The sequence below is a fragment of the Lepisosteus platostomus genome, chromosome 9, assembly GCF_059453375.1.
Source record: "Lepisosteus platostomus isolate fLepPlt1 chromosome 9, fLepPlt1.hap1, whole genome shotgun sequence".
In the NCBI taxonomy this organism is placed as follows: domain Eukaryota; kingdom Metazoa; phylum Chordata; class Actinopteri; order Semionotiformes; family Lepisosteidae; genus Lepisosteus; species Lepisosteus platostomus.
The window spans coordinates 38,996,396-39,017,962 of record NC_142619.1 but is presented as its reverse complement, the minus strand read 5'-3'; the positions used below and the strand labels follow the sequence as shown (position 1 = coordinate 39,017,962).

The following is a 21,567-nucleotide window of genomic DNA, read 5'->3' as shown; positions in this document are numbered from 1 at the left end:
AACATTGTGCAAGTGTTCAAACAGTTCTCATTTACTGCCATCTCCTGGAAGCAAACAGATACTGAAGAACGGTATTACAGTACATCCACGTTATGGGTGCACATACTGCATCTGTGTTGTTCGTGAGCAATTACTGTACTTTTTCACAGTGACGTATTATTAATAAACACTTATTTTGTTAACATAAATAATTACCCTAGCCAATTAAATAAAGCTGATTAAAGAAAGCTTACTAATCGTCAGATACGTTAAACTGGTGATCAGATAATCAAAACAGCACAGCCCATCCATTTCAAAGCGACTCCAGCACCGTCTCAACCCTCACTTTTTTACATTTGAGATGAACACCATCAGTAATACAAAACAAGAAGCTCGATAAAGTTCATTTTAATTCCACAATAATACAAGTGCTTTTACACTTGTTCAACTTTAAGGCCGCACAGAACCCCAAGCTCCTCGTGGAGCGAGTGGTGAGCATGTGGAACCTGCGGCTGTGGAGTCCCCGCCGACACGTCAGTGTTATTATACCCGTGAGCATGGTAAACTCACACAGATTACTCCAGTAAATTCTCCGTTACGTAAACGTGTGATAAAATGGATGCATATCTTAATTTATTCAGTGCGTTATAATCAAACTTTTTTTTCTGCGCTGTATACATACAGTATAAATAATAAACACCTACCAATAATGACTATTTTAAGAGAATGACAGCTTCAAAAGGGCTAATCTGTTTAAAATGTCTTACCTGGGGAAACGCTCAAAAGCACCTTCCACCCTATGTTTATGTTTACAGAATATATGAAAGATGAAAGAAAATATATGAAAGAAAATATTTGCAAATATGTATTTTTTAAAAGCCTGGTGAGTGTCTTTAGATCTTCGAGTTGTTTGCTACTCAATCTCGGCCTCGCCGGAGTTTGCTTCTGCGTTTCCATGACAACACGCAATCAAAGCCTTTTCTGAATCTGGTTGGTATTTGAAGTGCCAGTCTAGACAGCAGCCAATGAAAGCGACCATCCCAAAAAACTTCCCGAAGTATAGCCTATGGTTTAGTCAAAGGTGTTATCGCGTATATTCTTTCATTTATAAAGACACAGGCAAATGTTTTGAAGCGGTCCGAAATGTACCGTTAGAGTAAAAGGCACTTTAAACTCTTAAAAAATGATTTACTGTTATAAAGAAATCTCTAACTACTCCAGAACCCTAACCTGAAGGCCAAGGAGGTGCCACTTGTTACTGATCTGGCATTTCTATGCCAATATTGTAAAAATACTGGAAGCCTGTATTATTGTTTCTTTATTTAAAAAGACGTGGAGCGAAGACGGACATTCCTTGTTGTCCTGTCAGGGAAATTGTGTAGTAGCTTTATTGAAAAACCTTCGTCTGTCAGTATGTAGACAAAGAGACGAGACTGCAAACGTATTTGTAAGGCGATATGGTCATTGTAGTCATTCTGTACCATCACGGTAATTGTTGTATCCAAAATTAAGTATCACATTTATCACACTGAAAATGAAATATAGTATTTTTTCAAAATAATTAAACATAACTATTTTATAAATGTTATTGTTACAAATCGTTTTTTTTTTAGTTTTGTTCAAGCAGACATTGTTAATATTTTAACATGCTTAAAACTCCAAATCCCAGAAGCACTCTCAGTCCATGTCCGGGGAGGTCTGTGTGACGCTTTTCAATGTTTTGGAAAAAACTCGTGGTGTGCATGTTTTGCTCTAAATTTCTTTTATTCTTTTATAGATTTAAGAAGCAGACATGATTGTTTCATATTTTGTATCCCAGAAATTGTTCCGTGGACTGTACCAGGAGATTGCGCGATGGAACGCTCTCACAAACTATAAAACAAATATTTTTTCGAACGTGTTTTTCTTGTACGCGTTCAGAGGACTGTCAACAACAACTTGTTTTCATAGTCCCGCCCGTGAGTTGAACAAGCCTCTGAAACAGTGGACTCTGATAGTCAACCCCTTCAGTACTGTGAGAGTCCAGTTGCCCTGCAATGTGTCTGTACGACCCCTGGACCTCCACGCTTTCCCGGAGGCAGACAGGGCTTTCATAACTGTTCATGGCACCAGCGCAGATCAAGGACTAAAACTAGACAACTTTCATGTCAAGTACTACGAACAGAAAAGGGAATTGTTGATTTTGTCAGAAAAGGTCAATAGTAACGTGTCTGTGGAAGTGACTGCTCCAATTAAAAGTGGTGAGTATGTTTATAAGTACGCTTTAATAAAAAGGATAACAAATGAAGGACTTCCGTTTTATAGATGGTTTCAAGGCAGGCTGCAAATGAGAGGAAACGACTGGGTTCATCTTTCTCGACAATTGCTCTATAGCAGGGCTGTCCAGCAGTTGTTATAGATCTCCTTAGTCTCCAGTTTCCCAAAAACAAGGAATGGATTCAGCCTGTCCTATTAAGAAAATAATGTGGTCAGTAATTAAGGGCTTGAAAATCGGAAACCTCTTCAGGACTGGTTTTGTGCACTTCAGATCTGCAATTTCCTCGTTCCGTATTCTCCTTTTGTGAAGTAGCATAATTATTCAGTCCGTGGTTATGGTGTCCTTTAAGATTACATAACATATCCAAGCTAGAGGCCATGGATAATGCCCCTCATTTCCTTCTGTATGACTAGTGAAATGCTGTTAATTTCTTAGTTTTAAGCTGCCCCAGCCCTAAAACCTCAGTGACAGTTTTGCTAAAATCACTCAATGCTAGTGGCACTCCTTATAGCATTGACAGGTTACAGATGTATTCTTATTATATCCACTTTTGCTCTTTATCTGTTATTTTGTAAAATATTTACTTCCACCTTAATCGTTTTTACTGTTGTATTGCAGAACAATTATTGTCTGTTCCTTTCGGCCTGTCTTGGCAAACAGGGAGATCTTTTTTCGTGGTGCTTGCTATTCTGTATGCTCTTTCTATCTTTGAATTTTCAGAATCAGTAGGGAGAATTCTCTATTAAATCATAAAGTCCAAGTTTTTCTAGACTTGAGCTGACTTGTTTCAGGGATTCATTTCTTTCTAACTTTATCGTGTTTCAACTAAGGCGATCCTTCTTCCGTTGATACATTTTTAGCTACAGTAGTTCATCACTCGTTGATCACAGTCTCTCAGTAGTCCTATCACATCTGTTCCCTTCATTAATGTCCATTCGTTTTAATAATAATTCATAATAATAATTCCTTACGCTTATATAGCACTTTTCTGAACTCAAAGCGCTTTACAGGTAATGGGGACTGCCCTACACCACCACCAATGTGCAGCATCCACCTGAATGATGCGACGGCAGCCATAGTGCGCCAGAACGCTCACCATACATCAGCTATCAGTGGGGAGAACAGAGTGATGAAGCCAATTCATAGATGGGGATTATTAGGTGGCCATGATTGGTAAGGGACAATGGGAAATTTGGCCAGGATGCCTGGGTAACCCCCCTCCTGTTTTCGAGAAACACCCTGGGATTTTTTATGACCACAGAGAGTCAGGACCTCGGTTTTACATCTCAGCCGAAGGATGACATCTTTTTACAGTACAGTCACTACACTGGAGCATTAGGACCCACATAGACTGCAAGGTAAGCACCCTCTGCTGGCCCCACTAACACTTCTTCCAGCTGCAACTTTAGAATTCTCAGGACGTCTCCCATCCAGGTACTGACCAGGCTCACACCTGCCTAGCTTCAGTGGCCTGCCAGTTTTAAATTGTGAACTGGTAGCTACTTGCAGCAGCTCTGATGGGCAGTGGACCTATTTACTAACATAATTTGGTAAAACATTACAGTAAAACATTGTCTTCCCATTTTACCTGGAGGATATTGTGAAAGCAGTTCCCTACAAATACAGATTTGTACTGTATATAGTTAAATAGCTTTTTTTACTCCAAAAGCCAGTTATATATTAACCTGGCAGTTTGCTGATTGCAGGGCAGCAGTGTTCTTTTTGAAACCTGGCAATGACAAATTGCACATGGTATTTTGTAGCACTTTGTTTTGAAGGAATTTAGAGTCAGGCCCAAGCCTGTACATGGATACCATCTTACCCCGTTCCCTATCATGTACAGTACTTTCGACAAGACTTATCAGATCAACAATCTGAAAGGCAATAATTACAGTAGGGGGATAAGGTTAAGCAGTTATATGTTTTATAGTAATATATAAAGAAACAAAACAATTAAAACCTGTCAGGGAATTATAAAATTGTTGTCTGAACTGCCCACAAGATTAAAGGAGTTGCTGGGCAGCAGTGCCAACACAACATTGCCTTCAGAGATCCCAGACTGATTCATTGAATATAAAGGCCAGGACATTTCCTGCTGATTTGTTGGCTGTTAGCTGTGTGTTAGAGGTGTCCAGGCTCAAGAATGGTTTGCAGATCTCTTTACACCCCACAGTCTGACACCTACGGAAACCACGGTGACAAGCATTAACAGTGAATTGCTGCTTACTTCAATGGGCTCATTTTAATGCAAACATTGCTCACCTTCAAAAATAAAAACAATGTTTTCCAAAATAAAACTATCCGTCCATTTTTCACCTTCAATATTTGCCCTCCTGTCACCCATTGCACACACTGCAGATAGTATACAGAGGGAGGTCAGGAAAGGTGGGATCAGATCCTCTAGCTGGGGGCAGGTGATATTAAGTATAGCACTGCTGCAGTTAAAAATAGGTTTTAATTCAGAACTGCAATCAGGTTAGTGAATTCCAGGTTCGAAGGAGGTGATAGAAGGTAGCTAGAGATGATTTCAGCACTTGGAGGCAAGGGTATAGAGGAAAGACGCAATCACACCCAACACAGAGGACAGGGGGGTGGTTGGCCAGCGATAGGTATACAGTATAGACAGTGAAGAGTCTGGAGAGCTGGAGCTGCAGGTTCTGAGGTAAAGAGGTGAAATTAGCATGAGCAGGAGAGGTCTGGATAGGGCTGCTATTGCAAGGAAACCAGCTGAGAGATTCAGGAGTCCAGTTTGGAAAGCACAGGGCCTTGACTGACATTGCAGTAGAGCAGGTTTTATTTTACTGACTCATTACTTACTGTAGCTCTTAGTCCAAAAGAAAGAATTGCTCTTTTTGAAGACGCATATCTAGTAGTTTGTGAGGTTGTATGTAGTTTAATCTTTAAAAATTACATGATTGAAAGTTTAAGTACATAAAGTGTTATGGGAGTCCTTTGAAAGCTACCCAGGCACATTTTTTGGTATCCTGGATCCTTTCAAGGAATGATTAAATCCTAACAAACGAGCTACAGTAACTGGACCATATGGCTAATTCTTAATAGTAACCTTTCTCCACGGCCAAAATGGTGTGTTTTCTTTTTTCTCTTTTCAGCATGGAATTAACCTATTATTTGTATTTTAATTATAGTTTTACAACTAAATGGTGCTCACTTTTTCCATTGTCCTCTGTGGCTGCACTTTGTTTTTTGGATGAATGATATTCTTGATACTGTGTTGAACTAAAACAGAAATGAATTATTGAATATGTACATGAAATCGGTAAATGCTGCTGCATTTCTCAGGCAGAACAAACAAAGGAAAAAACATTCAGAAATATCTCGCTCAATCTCTTATAAACATTTTGTAAATATGCTCCTTTCTGTAATGTGAGGAGGTGGAGTGTTCAGACAGAGACTGCGGTGTCCAGGGAACCGTGTGCCAACAGCAGAGGGCAAATCCTGCGGTACTGCAAAATCACGAATCTGTGTTTCTCTCCAAGGGATTAAGCTTCACATGGATCCGCAACATACTGTAGTAACGGTGAAAACTGTGTTATCAATTCCGTTGTTCTGCTCATTGATTTTTTTGTGAAATATATTTGATGGCTTTATTTCATGACGTGTGCATTTTTTGTTTCTACTCAGATCTGCACATTACAACATTTGGAGCAGGAAATGTGAAGATTCAGAAGATGGAGTGTGACAACTGCAGAGTATTAACAGAGCGGGGAAACAGCCTCCTGCAGTCAATTAAGGTAATGCAGCGCAAAAGCCTGTGTCAGCAGAACAACTGCTGTTTGCTGTAAAGGTTCAGTTTGCCTCCTCATTTTTCTTTTTTTTATGCCCTGAAATCGTCACAAGTTATTCTGGATGACCTGGGCTGACCCTGACCCCAATTTTGACCTTGACCTGACTACACAGTGGGTTTTTTTTTCCCAAAACTGCCAGATGTCAAACTGGCTACTTCAAAGAAACGGGTGGGAATAATCCTAAAGTACTTCACAGACTCATTACAGAATTACCTAATAATGAGATATGATTCTACCAGCTTTAGCACTGAGTGGTTGATCGTAAACCTTGACTCCAGCAGACCAATGTTTACGCCATGGCTTTTGAAAGAATCAAGGGCCTGCTCTTGTAACTGATTCCCTTTGTTTATATATTGAAAGATTCATGGCACATGTTCTATAAACACTTTCAGAGAGACATAGCCAATGACCAGAATCTGGCTTATTTAGTCCCCAATGAGCCATACTTAGTACTGATGAAGGAGACCTACTGTACAGCAGTCTCAGTTACAGTACAGTCCCGTTAAACTTTCTGGGATCCCTTTAGTTTGTTAGAGTGGCAGAATTGTAAGATTTTATTCCAACAATGGACGTTGAAAACAGGTATATAAATCATGTTAATACTCCTTCTGAGTGTCTGACATCAGTTTTGAAGAGTCTGTATGTGTTCATGTTATTATTGCTCACTGAGCTGTTATCTCCTCTCCGCACCACTAGGGGGCTTCATTGGATTAAAAACAAACTTACAGCAGGCTTTAAAAGTGGTAGAAAATCTTCTACAGCATGTTTGTTTTATAAACCTCAACACTATCTCCCTATTGGAATTGTTTTACTGTTTGCAGAAGAATACATATTTCACACCAAAACCCTGAAAAAGATGCCAGTGTCGTGTTTAAGAAGAATGATAACGGTTCATTTTAGCCTCATTGAGTCATTGAGTACATTTGATGTGACTCATTTTAACCTTAGGGGGCTTGAATTTATTATTAATTAAACACCATTAGAGTCATTTTTTGTTCCCGTCAGCCTTGCTCTGCAGGTTTAATGAAATGTTACTTTGTAGTCAAGGAAACACAGGGGGTAAATGTTCACAGGCAATGGAATGTGTTCACATAAAGTAAATTCTCTGGTTTACTAGAAGCAAGTAACCCTCCTACATCAGCATGTCCTGACAAGTAAATTCATTTGAAACTTTGTGTTTTTCTTGCAAGCAGCCAGACTGCTAAGAAGGTATAAATTTGTACAGTTTTATACCACACAATTTATGAGGCAATTCTAAATCTTTTTTTTTTCTCAGGCTAACCACTTTACTGATAAATAAATACTCTGTCTTTGGCAACAAATGCTTCTTGTATTCAAAAAATGAACTAATATTAACCAGTAATTAATGGCTTGATCAGATGGATATTAATAATGTCCTAGTCCATCTTCATATTTTTTGTTACTTTTTGTAGGGTCACAACGTATTTGTGCAGTCGAAAGGTGGAAACGTTATCTGCTTAGGGACCATCCACGGGAACGTGGACATCACCACATCAGGAAAAAGTGTGAGTTTGTGCTCCTGTGTTTGTTAGATGGACATGTTGTGTGACCTTCAAATCATGTATATTGGGATGAGAACGTCAATGTGAATGAGGCACCTGTGAGAAGAGTTGTAGTGTAAAGAAAAGTGTGAGGCTTGTGGTGTAAGTGGAAGATACACACTTGAGTCAGATGGCATTTATATGTAAAATGAAAAATGTGAATACCTTGGTATTTAAAAATTAAAATTCCAGAAAAAATGGTACATTTATTATTATTATTTATCTATTTTCTAACTGCCTCTTCCAATTCAGATTAGCGGGGAAACTGGAACTTATCGCAGCACCAAAGGGCGCAAGTCAGGGTACACCCTGGTCAGGACGCCAGGCCATCATAGGGCACACACAGACACAAACACACTCACACCAGGGCCAATTTTCCCAGAAGCCAATTAACTACCAAAATGTCTTAGGACTGTGGGAGGAAACTGGCGCACCTGGAGTGGTACTCACACACCTATGTATTTATTTATTTTTATTTATTTTGTTCACACACCTTTGTATTTATTTATTTTGTTTGTCTTTTGTTTTATAACTATTCTGATGTCTGTTTTGCTTGTCTTGGGCTGGACTGCTGTAACACATCAATTTCCCTACGGGATTAATAAAGTATCTATCTACTCAAACACAAGGAGAACATACAAACTCCATAGAGATAGCACCCAAGGTCTCTGAGAGGTACAGTAGCAATGCCTGCTGTCTTTCCTCTGACCTGCTCTGAGCTCATTTTAAACAGACACCTGTTGTATGTGACATTTCAGAAACAAATGAAAGGCAAAGATAAGAATATCCGGAAAAGTCACTATGCCAGGAGTGTAAGATTTTCTGTAGTTCCAATATGGAGGCAGAAGTCACTCATATTACCTGTGGTAGTAACATAGGGTGACCCTGGCTGTACTCAGGCTATAGATGGGTACTGTGGGGGATACACCTTGTGAATGTTTTCTTCATTGTTCTCTGGAAAATGGCCTTTTTCATCACAATTTAAAAGTTATTTCAACCCTTCCCTGAACTGTGCTGTCACTTGTCGCATCTTTACAATATGTACCTAAACAATTGATCCATTAATGTTTATACCAACTGGTTATACCAATGCTACTCCACCTTATCCAGGTGAATTGTTTGTAGGAGGTGTACAATGGGAAGAGAATAAATGCTAACCTTCTGATATATTCAGTTTCCTAGCAGTCGTAAGTCATAGTGATTTTACCAGTTGGTGTCAGGAGTGTGGAGCAGTGGTTATTGTTCTGGACTCATTACTGGAGGATTGTGGTTTAAATCCTAGGTGACACAGTGCTGTTGTATCATTCTGAAAGGTACCAGAGCTGTTCCAATAAACTACCCAGTGGGTATTGCTGGGCACGAATGTACAATAAGTTGCTGTGGCTAAAATCATCTTCCAAATACGTTTATACCAATGTTTGTGAAGAAATTCTGATGCACATAATAATTTAATTATAAAATTCAGCATAAGCAGTAAGTGTTGGGAAAGCTACTTTGAAAATGTGGCTAACTAAATCTACAAGTTATTACTACAAATTTTGCGGGGTACATTTAAAAGTGCCTTTGAAGCTGCTTTTAAAATGTTAAGTGAAGCAAGAGATAACTAAGGTATTCTTTAAATAGTTAACTGCACATGGCTATCAAGATTTATTACTTAGTAACGGAAACTCATGTTGATGCAAATAAAAATATTTCAAAATGGCATTATGACAAATGTCTTAGTTTGGGACGACGATTACACTTGCCAACACTGAAGAGATGGTGAGAAGCACTGGCAGGCTAGCCTGTGCTGAACTTGAGCAACACCTACTTCAACATTGGCAAGGACCTGCGTGCTTTAAAAAGCGTTTTCTTGCTGGATTACAAAAATCTATCAACTTTGCTTATATCGCCCTTCTGATTCTTAATGTTTGGACAGTGTCCAGGAAATCTTTCATCATCCTCACTAAAAATCCCAGTTGCACTGTACATTCCTTCTGCAAAGGTCTGCAGCTTAGCTTTCTATTCCAAGTTAAGGTTTACATCTTATCTAACAGCAGACAGCTTAAACTTGTTAAAATCAGTTTTTTGTAACACAGCATTTCAATCCTTTGTGAGAGCGAGAGAAGTGAAGAGCCTTCCAACTCAAGGAGACTTCTTCAGCATTACATGCAGTTATGACTATACAGTATTAGTGCTGCTGCAAATTAACAGCCTAAGGTTTGCATCTGGGTGATTAGTGCTTAGCATTGCTGCCTCACAGTGCCTGGGGCCCTGGGAATTAGTTCTGGACTTGTGGTGCCTTCTGTGTGAAGTTCGTATATTCTCCCTCTGGTTTCTTCCCACAATCAAAAGACATACGGGTAGGTTAATTGGCTTCTGGGAAAACTGGCCCTGATTTGAGTGTGTGTGTCTGTGTGCGTCCGGCGATGGGCTGGTATCCCTTCCAGGCTGTGTCCTGCCCTGGGCCCAGTGCTGGGCAGGTTAGGCACCAGCTCCTACACAACCCTGAAATGGGTATAGCAGTTAGAAAATGGATGGAAGTTTTACATCTGGAATGTGTTGTCTTTGGAAAGATCATCTTTAATGTACCGTTCACGCACTGTGCTGCAGATTTCAACAACCCATTTTTCACTATTCGTAAATCCGGGGATTATTAGAGAGCAAGGTTTGGACTTGCTGAAAACGGGCATACGTTATGTATTAGTCAGCTGAAGCAAATCTTTCCTGCAAGCAGTTATGAAAGATATTTATGGCAAGGGAGGTCCAAAATGTGTGATCAAGGGTGTTGTGGGTAGTACATTTTTAAACAAATAAAAGTGAATAGTGCTAGCTTTGTGAAATAATATCAATAGTGTAAAGCTGTACAGCATGCAAAATAAAGTCAGAAATTCAATGACGACAAAATAAAAATTAAGGCCAGGTTATGGTGATTAGCAGACATTCCCTGTAAGTTTGGTTCTGTGCCGGTTTCTAAACATTTTTGTATCCCAATCAGAAACAGCAATCAGTACGACTCATTTCGCATCCCATGCATTTTTGCATTTTTGTTTCTCTTGTGTTTTAACATTAGCGCTGAACTGATTGTAATTGTAATTTTTGCCAGCAGCAGCTGAGAGAAAGATTTATCTGTCTCTCCCCCCCCCCCTTGGTCTGCTAACTTGATCTGAGGTACTGTACAAGAACGCTAATGATTCAACTTTTTACACTACAAAGCAGCGTTGAACTCCATGTACTGTACTGTATATTCCAGTCAGTAACAAGTTTGTTTGAATGACTACATCAGGCAGCGTTTTTTTTGTGTCCTTGCGGTTTTGGTATAGAAAACATTTTTGCAGGCACTGAGGTGTTGGAATATAGCTTATTGGAAAATAACCCACTGAGACATAGCTTACTGGAAAATAGCCTACTAAGAAAAAATATTTAATTTATATTTAATCTTTAAGTTGTTAAGTTGGTACTTGCATTAATAATGTTGCCTTAACTCCAACATGTGTTGGGCTGGTGTGTCACGTAATTACCTGAATCCTGTCTATTGTTTAAAAGTGTTCATGAACTTTTCCTCTTTCATATCAGATATGAAAAATAAAGAGACAGAAAAAAACAAACAGGAAAAAAAAATGGGGGCTCAGCTCAAATACACAGGGGTTTCTTTTATGGATATGGAATACTGTACATGACCTCATGAGGCAGGCATACTGTACACATCATTAGTACATTGATATTACAAACTATTAAGTTATGTAAATCATCTTGTCAGTATGGAAAAGAGGTCTGGACCAATGTATGCCAAGAAACCCACACTTTATAAAAGACATTAAGGTTTTGAATGTAATGGACAAGTTAAGTGAGCTAAAGGAACATACTCCAGTATAATCCTATGCCGATTTACTGTAGCAGGCATTTAATCCGAGATCCACAGCAAAAGGATATTTTTCCTTGCACATTGTAGAGTCTTTTTTTAGTATTATTAGTTATATGGCTACTTGGAAGGCCAAATAAGAGACACTGGGTCCATTCCTACCTCAGTTCCAAAAAGTTCCTGAATTTCCTGGGAGACATCACACCAGTACTTTTACGACCTGACACAGGACTATTGGCAATGAGTTAGACTGTCAAGTCCTTTTGGCACATAGGACACAGTGGAGAAAAGCCTGTTGTGCTTTTGTTTCAATGACTGGGAGATACAGTATATGTAATCTGTGTATTTTCTTAAGTTGAATAGCTTTTGTCCTGTTGAAATTAGAGTAGTCCTTCAGTATATCATAAAAAACATTAATGGAGTGTCTTCCTTTTGTGAGAAAAACCTGTTTCTCAACAGATGAGAAATGAAAATGTGTGAGTAGATTAGATAAGTCCCTTATCTGCATAGTGGAAACGTATTTTAGGATATTATATTTCTCATTAATTGATTAAAGGACATAAGTGTGGACCCATCAAACAATCACAAAGATTAACAATCGCTCTTGACAGTCACAGTGTAAAACCAGAATCCATAATGCCTGGTAAGAAGTCAGGGTTGTCAGTAATTGGAGAAAATGTAAAAGCTTACCTTGATCTCCCCTCAGTTCACCAACAAGCTCTTGCCTGTAGTGGTCTCATTGCATTTTCTCAATGCTTTCTGATTGATTTTAAATTCTTAGGGAGCAACGCATTTTAAAGGACAGTGTGATTGGAGGGAGGACGTTCATTTTTAAAAGTGAAATACGGCCCTGCCAGGATCTGGGGAGTGGGATCCAGGTGTGGGCCAGGTGTCTTTCCAGCAGTACTAGGCAGTTGTTTATGTCGAATTCCATAGCCTTAGCTGGACTGTCGGACCTTAGTGCCTCCGCCGTGAGTGACCTTCAGAGAGGCTGGGTAGAGCTACTAGTAAACTGTGCCCAAATTCCGTAGGTGGGCCTTCAGCTTGTTTAATCTTCTGCGCCACTCAGTGCTGCAGCTTGAGAAGTCCTGGAAGATCATTACTTTCAGCCCTTATACAGTAGAGGTCATACATCGTTTGCCAGGATGAGCCTCAAAGCCACCATCCCTCTCTGGTTGTGCACGTAGCTGTGTAATCTGATAACAACAGGTGGAGCCGCTGGCCTGAACCTGGCTTGGGGGCTAGCATGCAGTGGGACTATGGAGTCTTAATAGCACCTGATGTGGTTTCTGTGTCCCCTCGGTCTTCTCTCGGAGGCCGACAACCCATATACTGAATTCTTTCTTCTCCCCCTATTTTGCAGACTGTCTATACGATCGGCCATTTCCCACACCTGTTTTTCAAGTGCTTGTAGCCGAGCCTCAGCCAAGTCGGCAGCTTCTTCCACAGCTGTGATCCTTTGCCTCTGCACACTTTTCGTAGCTTTCAGGTTTTTCTCTGTGGCTTCAAAGCACTTGAGATATTTTTACAGTTGAACAGCAGGCTGGCTAAGCGAGCTTTCAGCAGAGTCAAACTCATTCATTTTTTGTCTTCCTTTGCAGCGTACTGTCAGAGATTCTCATACAATATTCTTCAAGGCTCATATCAGCATACTGTACCTCACATAAGAAATTATCACACAGGGCACATTTTGGTAGATATTTATGAAACTATAAATGAAGTGGTGTAGGGCTCTACAGGAATCCACTGTTCCCTAAGCCACTATCTTGGACCCCCCAAATTGTATTTATTTAAAAGATGTGCACTTTGAATATTAGGAGATTACTGAATTGCAAGCAAAATGCTTAATGTAAACAAATGAGAAAACTGAGACAGAAATGTTTTTTTTTCAGCGTGAGCAACTATTAGAATGTTCATTTCCAATTTAGATTATTTATATTGATGAATGTTGCATAAATAGGCTCTTTAACTGTCCATTCAGTGCACTTTTTTGTTTTACATAAGATCATTTATACAACATTGTAGTTTTAATGTGATCCACATTTGCTTCCCACCCATAGTAATTCTCAGATAATCTAACCATTGTATTGGTCTTGCTTGTTTACTAGAGTGTGGAAATCGACAAAGTCCAAGGAAACAGTATGAACATTTCTACAGAACACGGACCACTGAAAGCCAAATATATTTATGCTCAGTCTACTTCTTTGCATTCTGTTTCTGCTAAAATTGAGCTGGGAAATGTGCATGGTAAGTGACAAACGACAACTTACATTACATATGGTGTAATGGGATGATTTACTGTTCACTTGTTTTTCCAAGAAAACGCTTTGTTTTCATTTGAGATTATATTTAGATTTTTAATTTTGTACATCAGTGACGAAATTTACACTAAACACTTCAACAACAAATAGATACATACTGTACTGTATATTTACATATTATACTTTGAAGATGGACAAAAAGGAATTCAAAAGCAGAATTTGGGTGCTAAATTAGAAGAATGATGATCTCATCTAACTACTGTATATTAAAAACTCTTTTTAAAGGTTTTGCAAAATAGCAAATATCAATCCAAAGTGAGGAGGGTTTGCCGACAATTTTGCTTGTAGGCACGGGAAATCAGTGTTACTTGAATTTCACCCAAAGTCTTTGACATTTTTGTCTTCTTGTTGCATGACGGGTTCTTAAAATATGTCTTATATGATGTATAGAGCAGTGGTTTTCAACCAGTGGGCCGCAGTGGTACTGCAGGGGGCCATCAAATCATTGTTGTACTGTAATTGTAAAAGAGTCGTAAATATATAACATAATATATATAATATAAATAACATAATATAAATATTTTATAGTTATTATAGCTTAGCATGCTGCGTGACCGACGTGACCACCATTTAGCGCTATTATATGTGACATGACACGAAAGTTAATGCAGAATGTAGTATAACTGCTTAATCACCCTTCATATCATGGATAAGTGGTTCTGTTCAAGGAAAGACACAGAGGAAGGCCCATCTGCAAGCAAAGAAACCGCTTCAGTGTCTCATACTGATAATCTGCCGCAGTGTGTTGTGTGTTCCGAAGTGTTCTTCTTCAAATTCTTCAAGGTAAAGCAGTGACGATTTTTCACATGCAAAGTAAAATAGAAGCCACGATAATGAAACTGGGCCAAACGTATCGACCAGTCAAAGGAAGACTTTCTAACAAAAGAACAAATGCAGCTACCAGCCTCTGTCACAAAGTTAATTACAGAGCAGCTGCAAAGTTTGAGGACCCAATTGCGCGACTGCTTCCCGGCTCCAGATGTTCGGTTCAGCTGGATTGAAAATCCTTTTGTAAACCTATGCGAAGTGGCCCTCGCATGTTTGAGCGCACAGGAGCAAGACAGCCTTGTGGACCTCTGCTGTGACAGTGCTTTAAAACTGATTTTTTCACAGAAATTCTCAACACATTTTTGGCTTCATGTTACTTCAGAGTATCCTAATCTTTCGGAGAAAGCAGCGAGATTTATGATGCCATTTCCGACAACATATTTTCTGCGCTGGTGGCACTAAAGACCAAACACAGGAGTAAGCTTCATGTTGAGTCAGACCTCCGGTTGCAGCTTTCCCCTCTCCTGCATTTGGTATCTTTCAGACAGCACCAGCCCTCTCACTAAGTGAGCCAGAAAGAAGGTGCGCGTGTTTACTGCCAGGTTAGCTATAGGCTATTTATTGAGTGACTGTGCAATATAATGTAATGGATGGGGAGTTAACATCTTCTTCTGTTTTATAATTGTTCTGATAGTTATTGTGCATATTTTTGTTTCTCAACATCTTCATAAGTTCATGGGCACAGAAGGCTACCTCGCACGTCTAGAAAAATAGTTTTGATTCTGCCCGTTCAGTTTTGGTTTTGTTAAGTTAAGTGCGCGAGATATCATCATAAAGAAAGAGATGCACTGGTGCCTTAGTTTTTACAATTTATTCATTTTTTGTGAGGTGCTAACTGAACTCCTTCTGTAATCGATAAAGGGTCTTTGTAAAGCCATGTTTGTAGCTTGTATATGCGTATTTTCTCTGATTACCGGTGTCGATTAGGATGCTGCTGAAGAATAGCGCTAGCCCGTTTCAAAACGGTGAGGACGGCCTGGTCCTTGTTTGGGCCGCGGAAGTTTTCATGGCTGGTCGTGTGGGCCGCGACCTGTAATAGGTTGGGAACCTCTGGTATAGAGTATGTAATGGGTGGATTCATGATTGTATGGCTTTACAAAATATAATGCAAAGGCTTACATTGTATGATGTTTAAAGTAGCAATATAGAAATCAGAAGACAGTCAGTTAAGGCCTCTCTTATTGTCAGTAGACACATTTGGTGATACTTATATGATCGGGGAAGAGTTAAGAATGCACAATCTCACATGGGTATGTTGGCAGATAAATGGCCTCTCAATGCAAGCTCAGGAGTTTGCAACCTACAGTGGCTGCTTTCTAGTGTTTTCTTGTATTATCTAGAAGATCTCTGCACCAGAGCCTCCTGCACATCTGCTTTTGTCTATTGTGGGCTGTCCCCTGACCCTCCTTGTTTTAAGAGCAGAGTTTGTCACAGAGGCACAAGATGTGTGGACCTTGTTCTGAAACTGAATTATACAGGGTGAATTTCTAGAAATGTGCAGGAAGATTTGTGTTTCCATTTTCCATCCAATATATAGCAGCAATTGTTTGTGCTGAAGGGTAAAGCTTTAAACAATGGAGACGTGTTACCCCCAAATTATCGTTTGCAACTGGGAGGCAAGGGAAATGACTCAAAGATGTGTAGATTCTGAAAAAAAGACCTCAGAAGTTGATTTGATGTAAAATTGAAGAAGAAACCCCAAAGTGGGAAAACAGTAAACAATAATTGCCCTGCGCAGGACACCATGTCTGTAGAGGGGAATGGAAATAATTAAGAATGATGCAGTGTCTGCTTCCCAGAGCCAGAACGGAGTACTTCTGGGGGAACAAAAACACTGTAAATATATATAGCTCAAAATCACAATCAAAAGAAAACACAAACCAAACCACCGAATGGCTCCAGCCCAGAAGCTTTCTCCCTCTCATTTCAATACAACCACAGGAGTCTGTGGAATGATACTGTTTCCACAGGGCTAGTGTGAGTTTGTGTTCAGAAGAACAAGTAAAATGAATTATAAAGTGTCTTTTTTTAGGAAGCTGTATTAAGTTCCTGTTTTTCAGTGCTCATGCAGCTAGTGTGTTAATTATCCTTTTTAGTGCAAGTCGGTATTTACTATAGTTAATTAAAATGCTACCCTTAAAATACCCTTTCGTCATATATGTGAAAATGATTACGTTAAAAAAAATTAATTAAAAGACCCTCCAGAAACTTCATGTTCAGCAAGTCTGAAGGACCTAAAGAAATTGCAGAAATATACTACACTGACCGTCCGTTAGGAGCAGTAAGAGCATTACAGGGGCAGTTAGCAAGACAGTAAAGATAGGATCATGTGCTTTTGGGTGACCTAGAGCAATCTCCAAGAGCAACCTGTCCATCTGTCCAAAACCAAAACCAGTTAAAGCTCTTTAGCATCTTCTCTGTGTTTTTGAAACATTTACACTCACATCTAAGAATATTCAAAAGCTACAACCGGCACACCTACTATGGAGCTAAACTAGGACATGTAAATAGAGGAAGAGGAGTAAATGGGTGTCAGTTGACAGGGATCGTGGACATCAGAGGAAGAGTAAAAGAAAGTCAGATGGAAATGAACAACGCAACAAGACCAAAAGACAAAAAACACAAAGGCAAGGACTCCTCTTCCAGTTGAATCAAAGAAATCCTAACACCAGCCTGCGCCTTAAGGAGCAGAACAGCTAGGGATTTGGAGTAGATGGCAAAGTTGGAAAGAACTTCGTCCCCCAGTGGATAGATGGAATTAATTTGGTAGTAAAGTGATTTCTCACTAGCCCACCTGATTTGCTGTTTTACTGTATGTCATCAATCCACTGTTGTAACAGAAGACTGGGGTGTGCCAACCTAACTACAAAAGCAAATGGAAAAACACAAGCTTTGAAACACTCTGCCCGTCACCTGACTGGACTTCATAAACAGTGGTAGGCTTCCTCTGCCTGTGGCGGTACCACTGGAGGACAGAGGCCTCCAATTTGCCACAGGCCCATCAGCCCCCGCGGATCCCGCCAGTCTGATCTCCTGTCTTGTGTGCAAACAGCACAGCCACAGCGGCCAGGCCCACCTGACACACCGCCCAGTGGTGGATTTAGATATACAGTAGGGTCTGGATCCTTTACAATTTTCATTTTCAGCTGCTTTTAAAACATTTGTTTCTTGTTTCTTCCAAATGGCCAGTGGAGCTTGAAGGAAAAGACCAAAATATATTTGTTTTTTTAATTTATTTGTACAGCGATTATTTGGAAATTGATTAGAATACTAGGCCTTTTAGTGATGTCTCTTTGTAGCAACAACCTTGTTTTCAAGTTGGATAAATTTGCAAATTGAGAAATCATTCCCATTGTGCCTTGCAGCACCTTTTGAAGTGTCATGGAAATTTGTTTACCCTTTCCCAGTATGAGAATTTTAATAGCACAAGAATGGCAATACAACTTATAAAAGAATTAAGATTTCTAAATGTTTAATATTTTTCATATGTGTCATGTACTGTATGTGACACTTAAGGGTTTTTGTGATCTTTTAACAGGTAATGCAACTGTGCAGAGTGAAACAGGAAATATTGTTATAGGTATGTTGACTCTAAATTCACTGTTTCCAACAAATATTTTTTTTAATTTGTAATTATTTTATGAAACTATTCCAAAAGAAATTCGGTGATTTTCTGTTCCAGTAAGAAATTGTCTATCAATATACTGTATATGTATATGTTTTTATGTGTCATATAAAAAAATATATATAACTATTAAGATAGTATCATTTTATTCCAAACTGGGGATTTGCTTGTTTTTGTTTTCTAGTTTTGCTTTGGACATACTGTGGCCATTTATATAAGGCTACATCTTTTGAGACATAGAAATTATGTTGAAACCAAAATTACAGATTACAGCAATCTTGGAGTAACATACTAGTCAACATCTGGAAAGAGATCTGTTTCTGCAGTTTTTCAACAAGTAGTTTGTTTGAATTTTCACAATCACAGTTTGAAGACTTCCATGAAAGCAACAGATAAGAGTGCAGGGCAGTGTAATTAAAATAGTGTCATACATCCTGTATGCTATTATTGTTTTGGAAGAAGTATCAAAAACTGAATAATACAACATTCTTTAGAATTTTCCTTTTCTGTACAACATAAGGGATGCCACTAAACTTGACTCTTCTGCATGTTGCACAGTGTCTGAAGTTGCTTGTCTAAAAGCTGCATTCATTCCTATATTGGATTGTTAAAATTGCTAACAGTTTTGCCAGTTCATTTCAGTCTAAATGGAATTAGATAAGCTTGGTAGTTTAAAAGAAGAATTTAATAATAAGGCCAATGAAACTAAAGGCTATAATCCATTGATCTCATAGGTGTATGTTAAATGTATTTATTTTTTTGGTCTTGTCCATATAAAATTAAGTTCCAGAGTTATTGTACTGTAGTTAGAAAAATGGTAATTTGATTTATTTTATATAGTTTATCAATGTCAACAAGTGCCTGTAGTTTGGAAGCAGAAGCAACCTTGCCCTTTCAGAAAGACAAAAACTGTGTCTATGACTTGCAGAAGCAACATATCTAATTACATAACTGTTTAGAAAAATACACTCTAATTTTTGCTCAGCTTTTGATCAGTCATACCAAGGTCTTGTCCTATGATACATTTTTCTAGAAAGTAATAAATTGTCTTATTGTGGTGGGGAAGTGCATTTTGCAATTTTACTTAGAATGCTATAGTATTTTCTGGATTCTTGATTTTCTTTGGCATTAAAATGATGAGGCTACTATGTGACACACATGGTGTTCTTTTATGAACTACTAAACTTCCTATTTTGCAGATGGGTCAGATGGTTATCTAAAGGCTTTCACACATCAAGGAGACATAGATGCTTACATTAGCCTCTTTGGAACTGCAGAGCTGCGTAGCCACGGAGGTAACACTGATCCTTATCCATTGTTACAAAAAGTCAGTTCTTTTTTAGGCCTAAAGATTAGTGGCAAATTTGATTTTTCTACATCACTTCAGAATACTTTCATTCAACATTTGTTTAACATTTTAAAAATGACACATTTAAAGCACATCCAATGAAGCACTTTTCTCTGCAATTTGTTGCCATTAAGGTGCTATCTCGGTCAGAGTCCCGGCCTCCATGAAGACTGAATTGCAGTTATCAGGAGCTGTGGTTGAGGTGAGCCCTGAGATAGTATTGCACGAAGCTGAACACAATTCCACAGCTGACTACACAACTGTCACTGGTGAGTCACAGATCTTTATTTATTTGTGTAATACATTTCTGGTTTATTTTGAAATGTTTTAGTGTTATAAATGCAAACCAAAGCCGAAATCAATCAAGATGATGATGATGGCTTGTTAAGAATTGTTTTTGAAGTATGTTTTGGAGGAAGAATGGTTCCACAGTAGTTCAGATAACAGCAAACAGGCATCACATGGGAATTTTTGATATTTTTGAAAATCATAATTTGCTGACTAGTTTTAATTACACATCACTAGAGAAATTATATCAGTTTCCTTGAAATATTATTTGAGTTTGCTAAATGCACCCTCTCTCCATGTAACTATTATGTATGTACTGTACAAATGTATTCTGTGTGTTGTAAATCCTTGTGAAGACGCCTTGGTGTTCTGCTGATTGATTCCTAGTAGCCAAAGTAAACTCATGCAATTTACTGTTAGAACTAAACATTGTGCCAGTAAATTCCCAAAACTGCTGTGTCATCTAAATAGGATACAGACCTCAACCCTGCAATCCATTTGCGTATCTTTGCATACTACTGTAAAAACAAAAGAAAATTAGAGCATGACTGTTTGCCTTCTGTACTTCACAGTACAGTACAATACAGAATTCTGTCTATGTAATATTGGGAGATACATTTAGTGCATAAGCCAAATCTGATTGTATTAGGAGTCAGTTCAAGGTAGTAAACTAATTGTTAATACGTTATGCTTCCAATATTTAATTTATATAGTCTATTTTCAATTAAGTGCATGATTTACATAACCAATAAATTCTATAATTTAGCAGTTTACTTACAACTACAGATTATCAACACCTCCTCTCGTTTGGAACCTTTCTTATGCTCTTAATCGGTATGTTACGGTTATAGGGTGGCTGGTGATCGTAATGAGGTTTGTCTGATGCACAGTTGTGTTGTTACTGTAGCTGTAGCTTTTGCCGAATGGAAGGTGATCCCCTGAAACTGAATACTACAGTTGACTGGTATTGTCAATTGTTAGCGCTGCTAAAGTTTTCTTCAGTAATCTCTAGGAAGCAGCAGGAAGCAATATGTGTTTAGAAATGTTTTTTAAGTTTTAAAATTATTAAATGTCTTTTTTTATCTTTTGAAGGTCTTATGAACGGAAAAGCTGATGGAAAAAACTGGATAAAAGCCCAAGCTGTAAGGGGGGTTGTTAGCCTGAAGACTCAAAGCTGGTTTGAATCACTGAAGATTGGGAAAGCCTAGTGTTTCAATAGCACAAACTTATCTGCGATGAAGATTACTGTCAGTGGGAAACTAAAATATAGAACGTATTTAATGAAATGGTGGTTAATTATGTATGAATTGTAGCTTAGACATTTGCCCAGGGAGCAGACCATGACTACATCATTTACATATGTTTATTTTAAAATTAACTGAATATCATTTTATTGTACATTGTTAAATAAAACATCAGTATTTGTTGTTCATAATGAATAACGTTTTCGAACTGTACTTCACCAGTAATTTCTGCGTTTACATGTTCTTCTATACTGATCGAAGCCTAATTTTTTTAATAGCAGTTATGAACAAAAGTAATGATGCTGACAGCTGACTGTGCCCTCTCTTTTATTAGAAATGTGGTCTTTTTTCACTCAGTATTGTATGTACTTCCAGCAGTAGTTTTTCTTTAAGAAAAATATTATTTCTCACAGTTCGGTTTGACTAACGAGGATCAAAATGAATTTTTGAGTATATTCCAGCAATAAA

General features: G+C 38.5%; 2 protein-coding genes across 3 annotated transcripts in view; one reads left to right on the top strand and one right to left on the bottom strand.

Moving 5' to 3' along the window:
* The window catches only part of ccdc146 (coiled-coil domain containing 146), a 43,977-nt gene extending 42,663 nt beyond the window's left edge, over positions 1-1,314 (bottom strand). Inside the window, exon 1 of one of the 2 annotated variants that reach the window (XM_088644944.1) lies at positions 747-1,314. The gene's annotated coding sequence lies outside the window, so the exon portion shown is untranslated. The remainder of the gene's footprint in view (positions 1-746) is intronic. The other variant, XM_088644942.1, reaches the window with a different exon arrangement.
* A 339-nt stretch (positions 1,315-1,653) lies between these two features.
* fam185a (family with sequence similarity 185 member A) lies at positions 1,654-21,297 on the top strand. Its single transcript, XM_088644962.1, has 8 exons — positions 1,654-2,219; positions 5,879-5,988; positions 7,476-7,568; positions 13,554-13,692; positions 18,133-18,174; positions 19,419-19,514; positions 19,702-19,836; positions 20,948-21,297. The coding sequence occupies exons 1-8, from the start codon at positions 1,772-1,774 to the stop codon at positions 21,061-21,063; spliced, it is 1,179 nt and encodes a 392-aa protein (XP_088501088.1). The 5' UTR covers positions 1,654-1,771; the 3' UTR covers positions 21,064-21,297.
* The last annotated feature ends 270 nt before the right edge of the window (positions 21,298-21,567 follow it).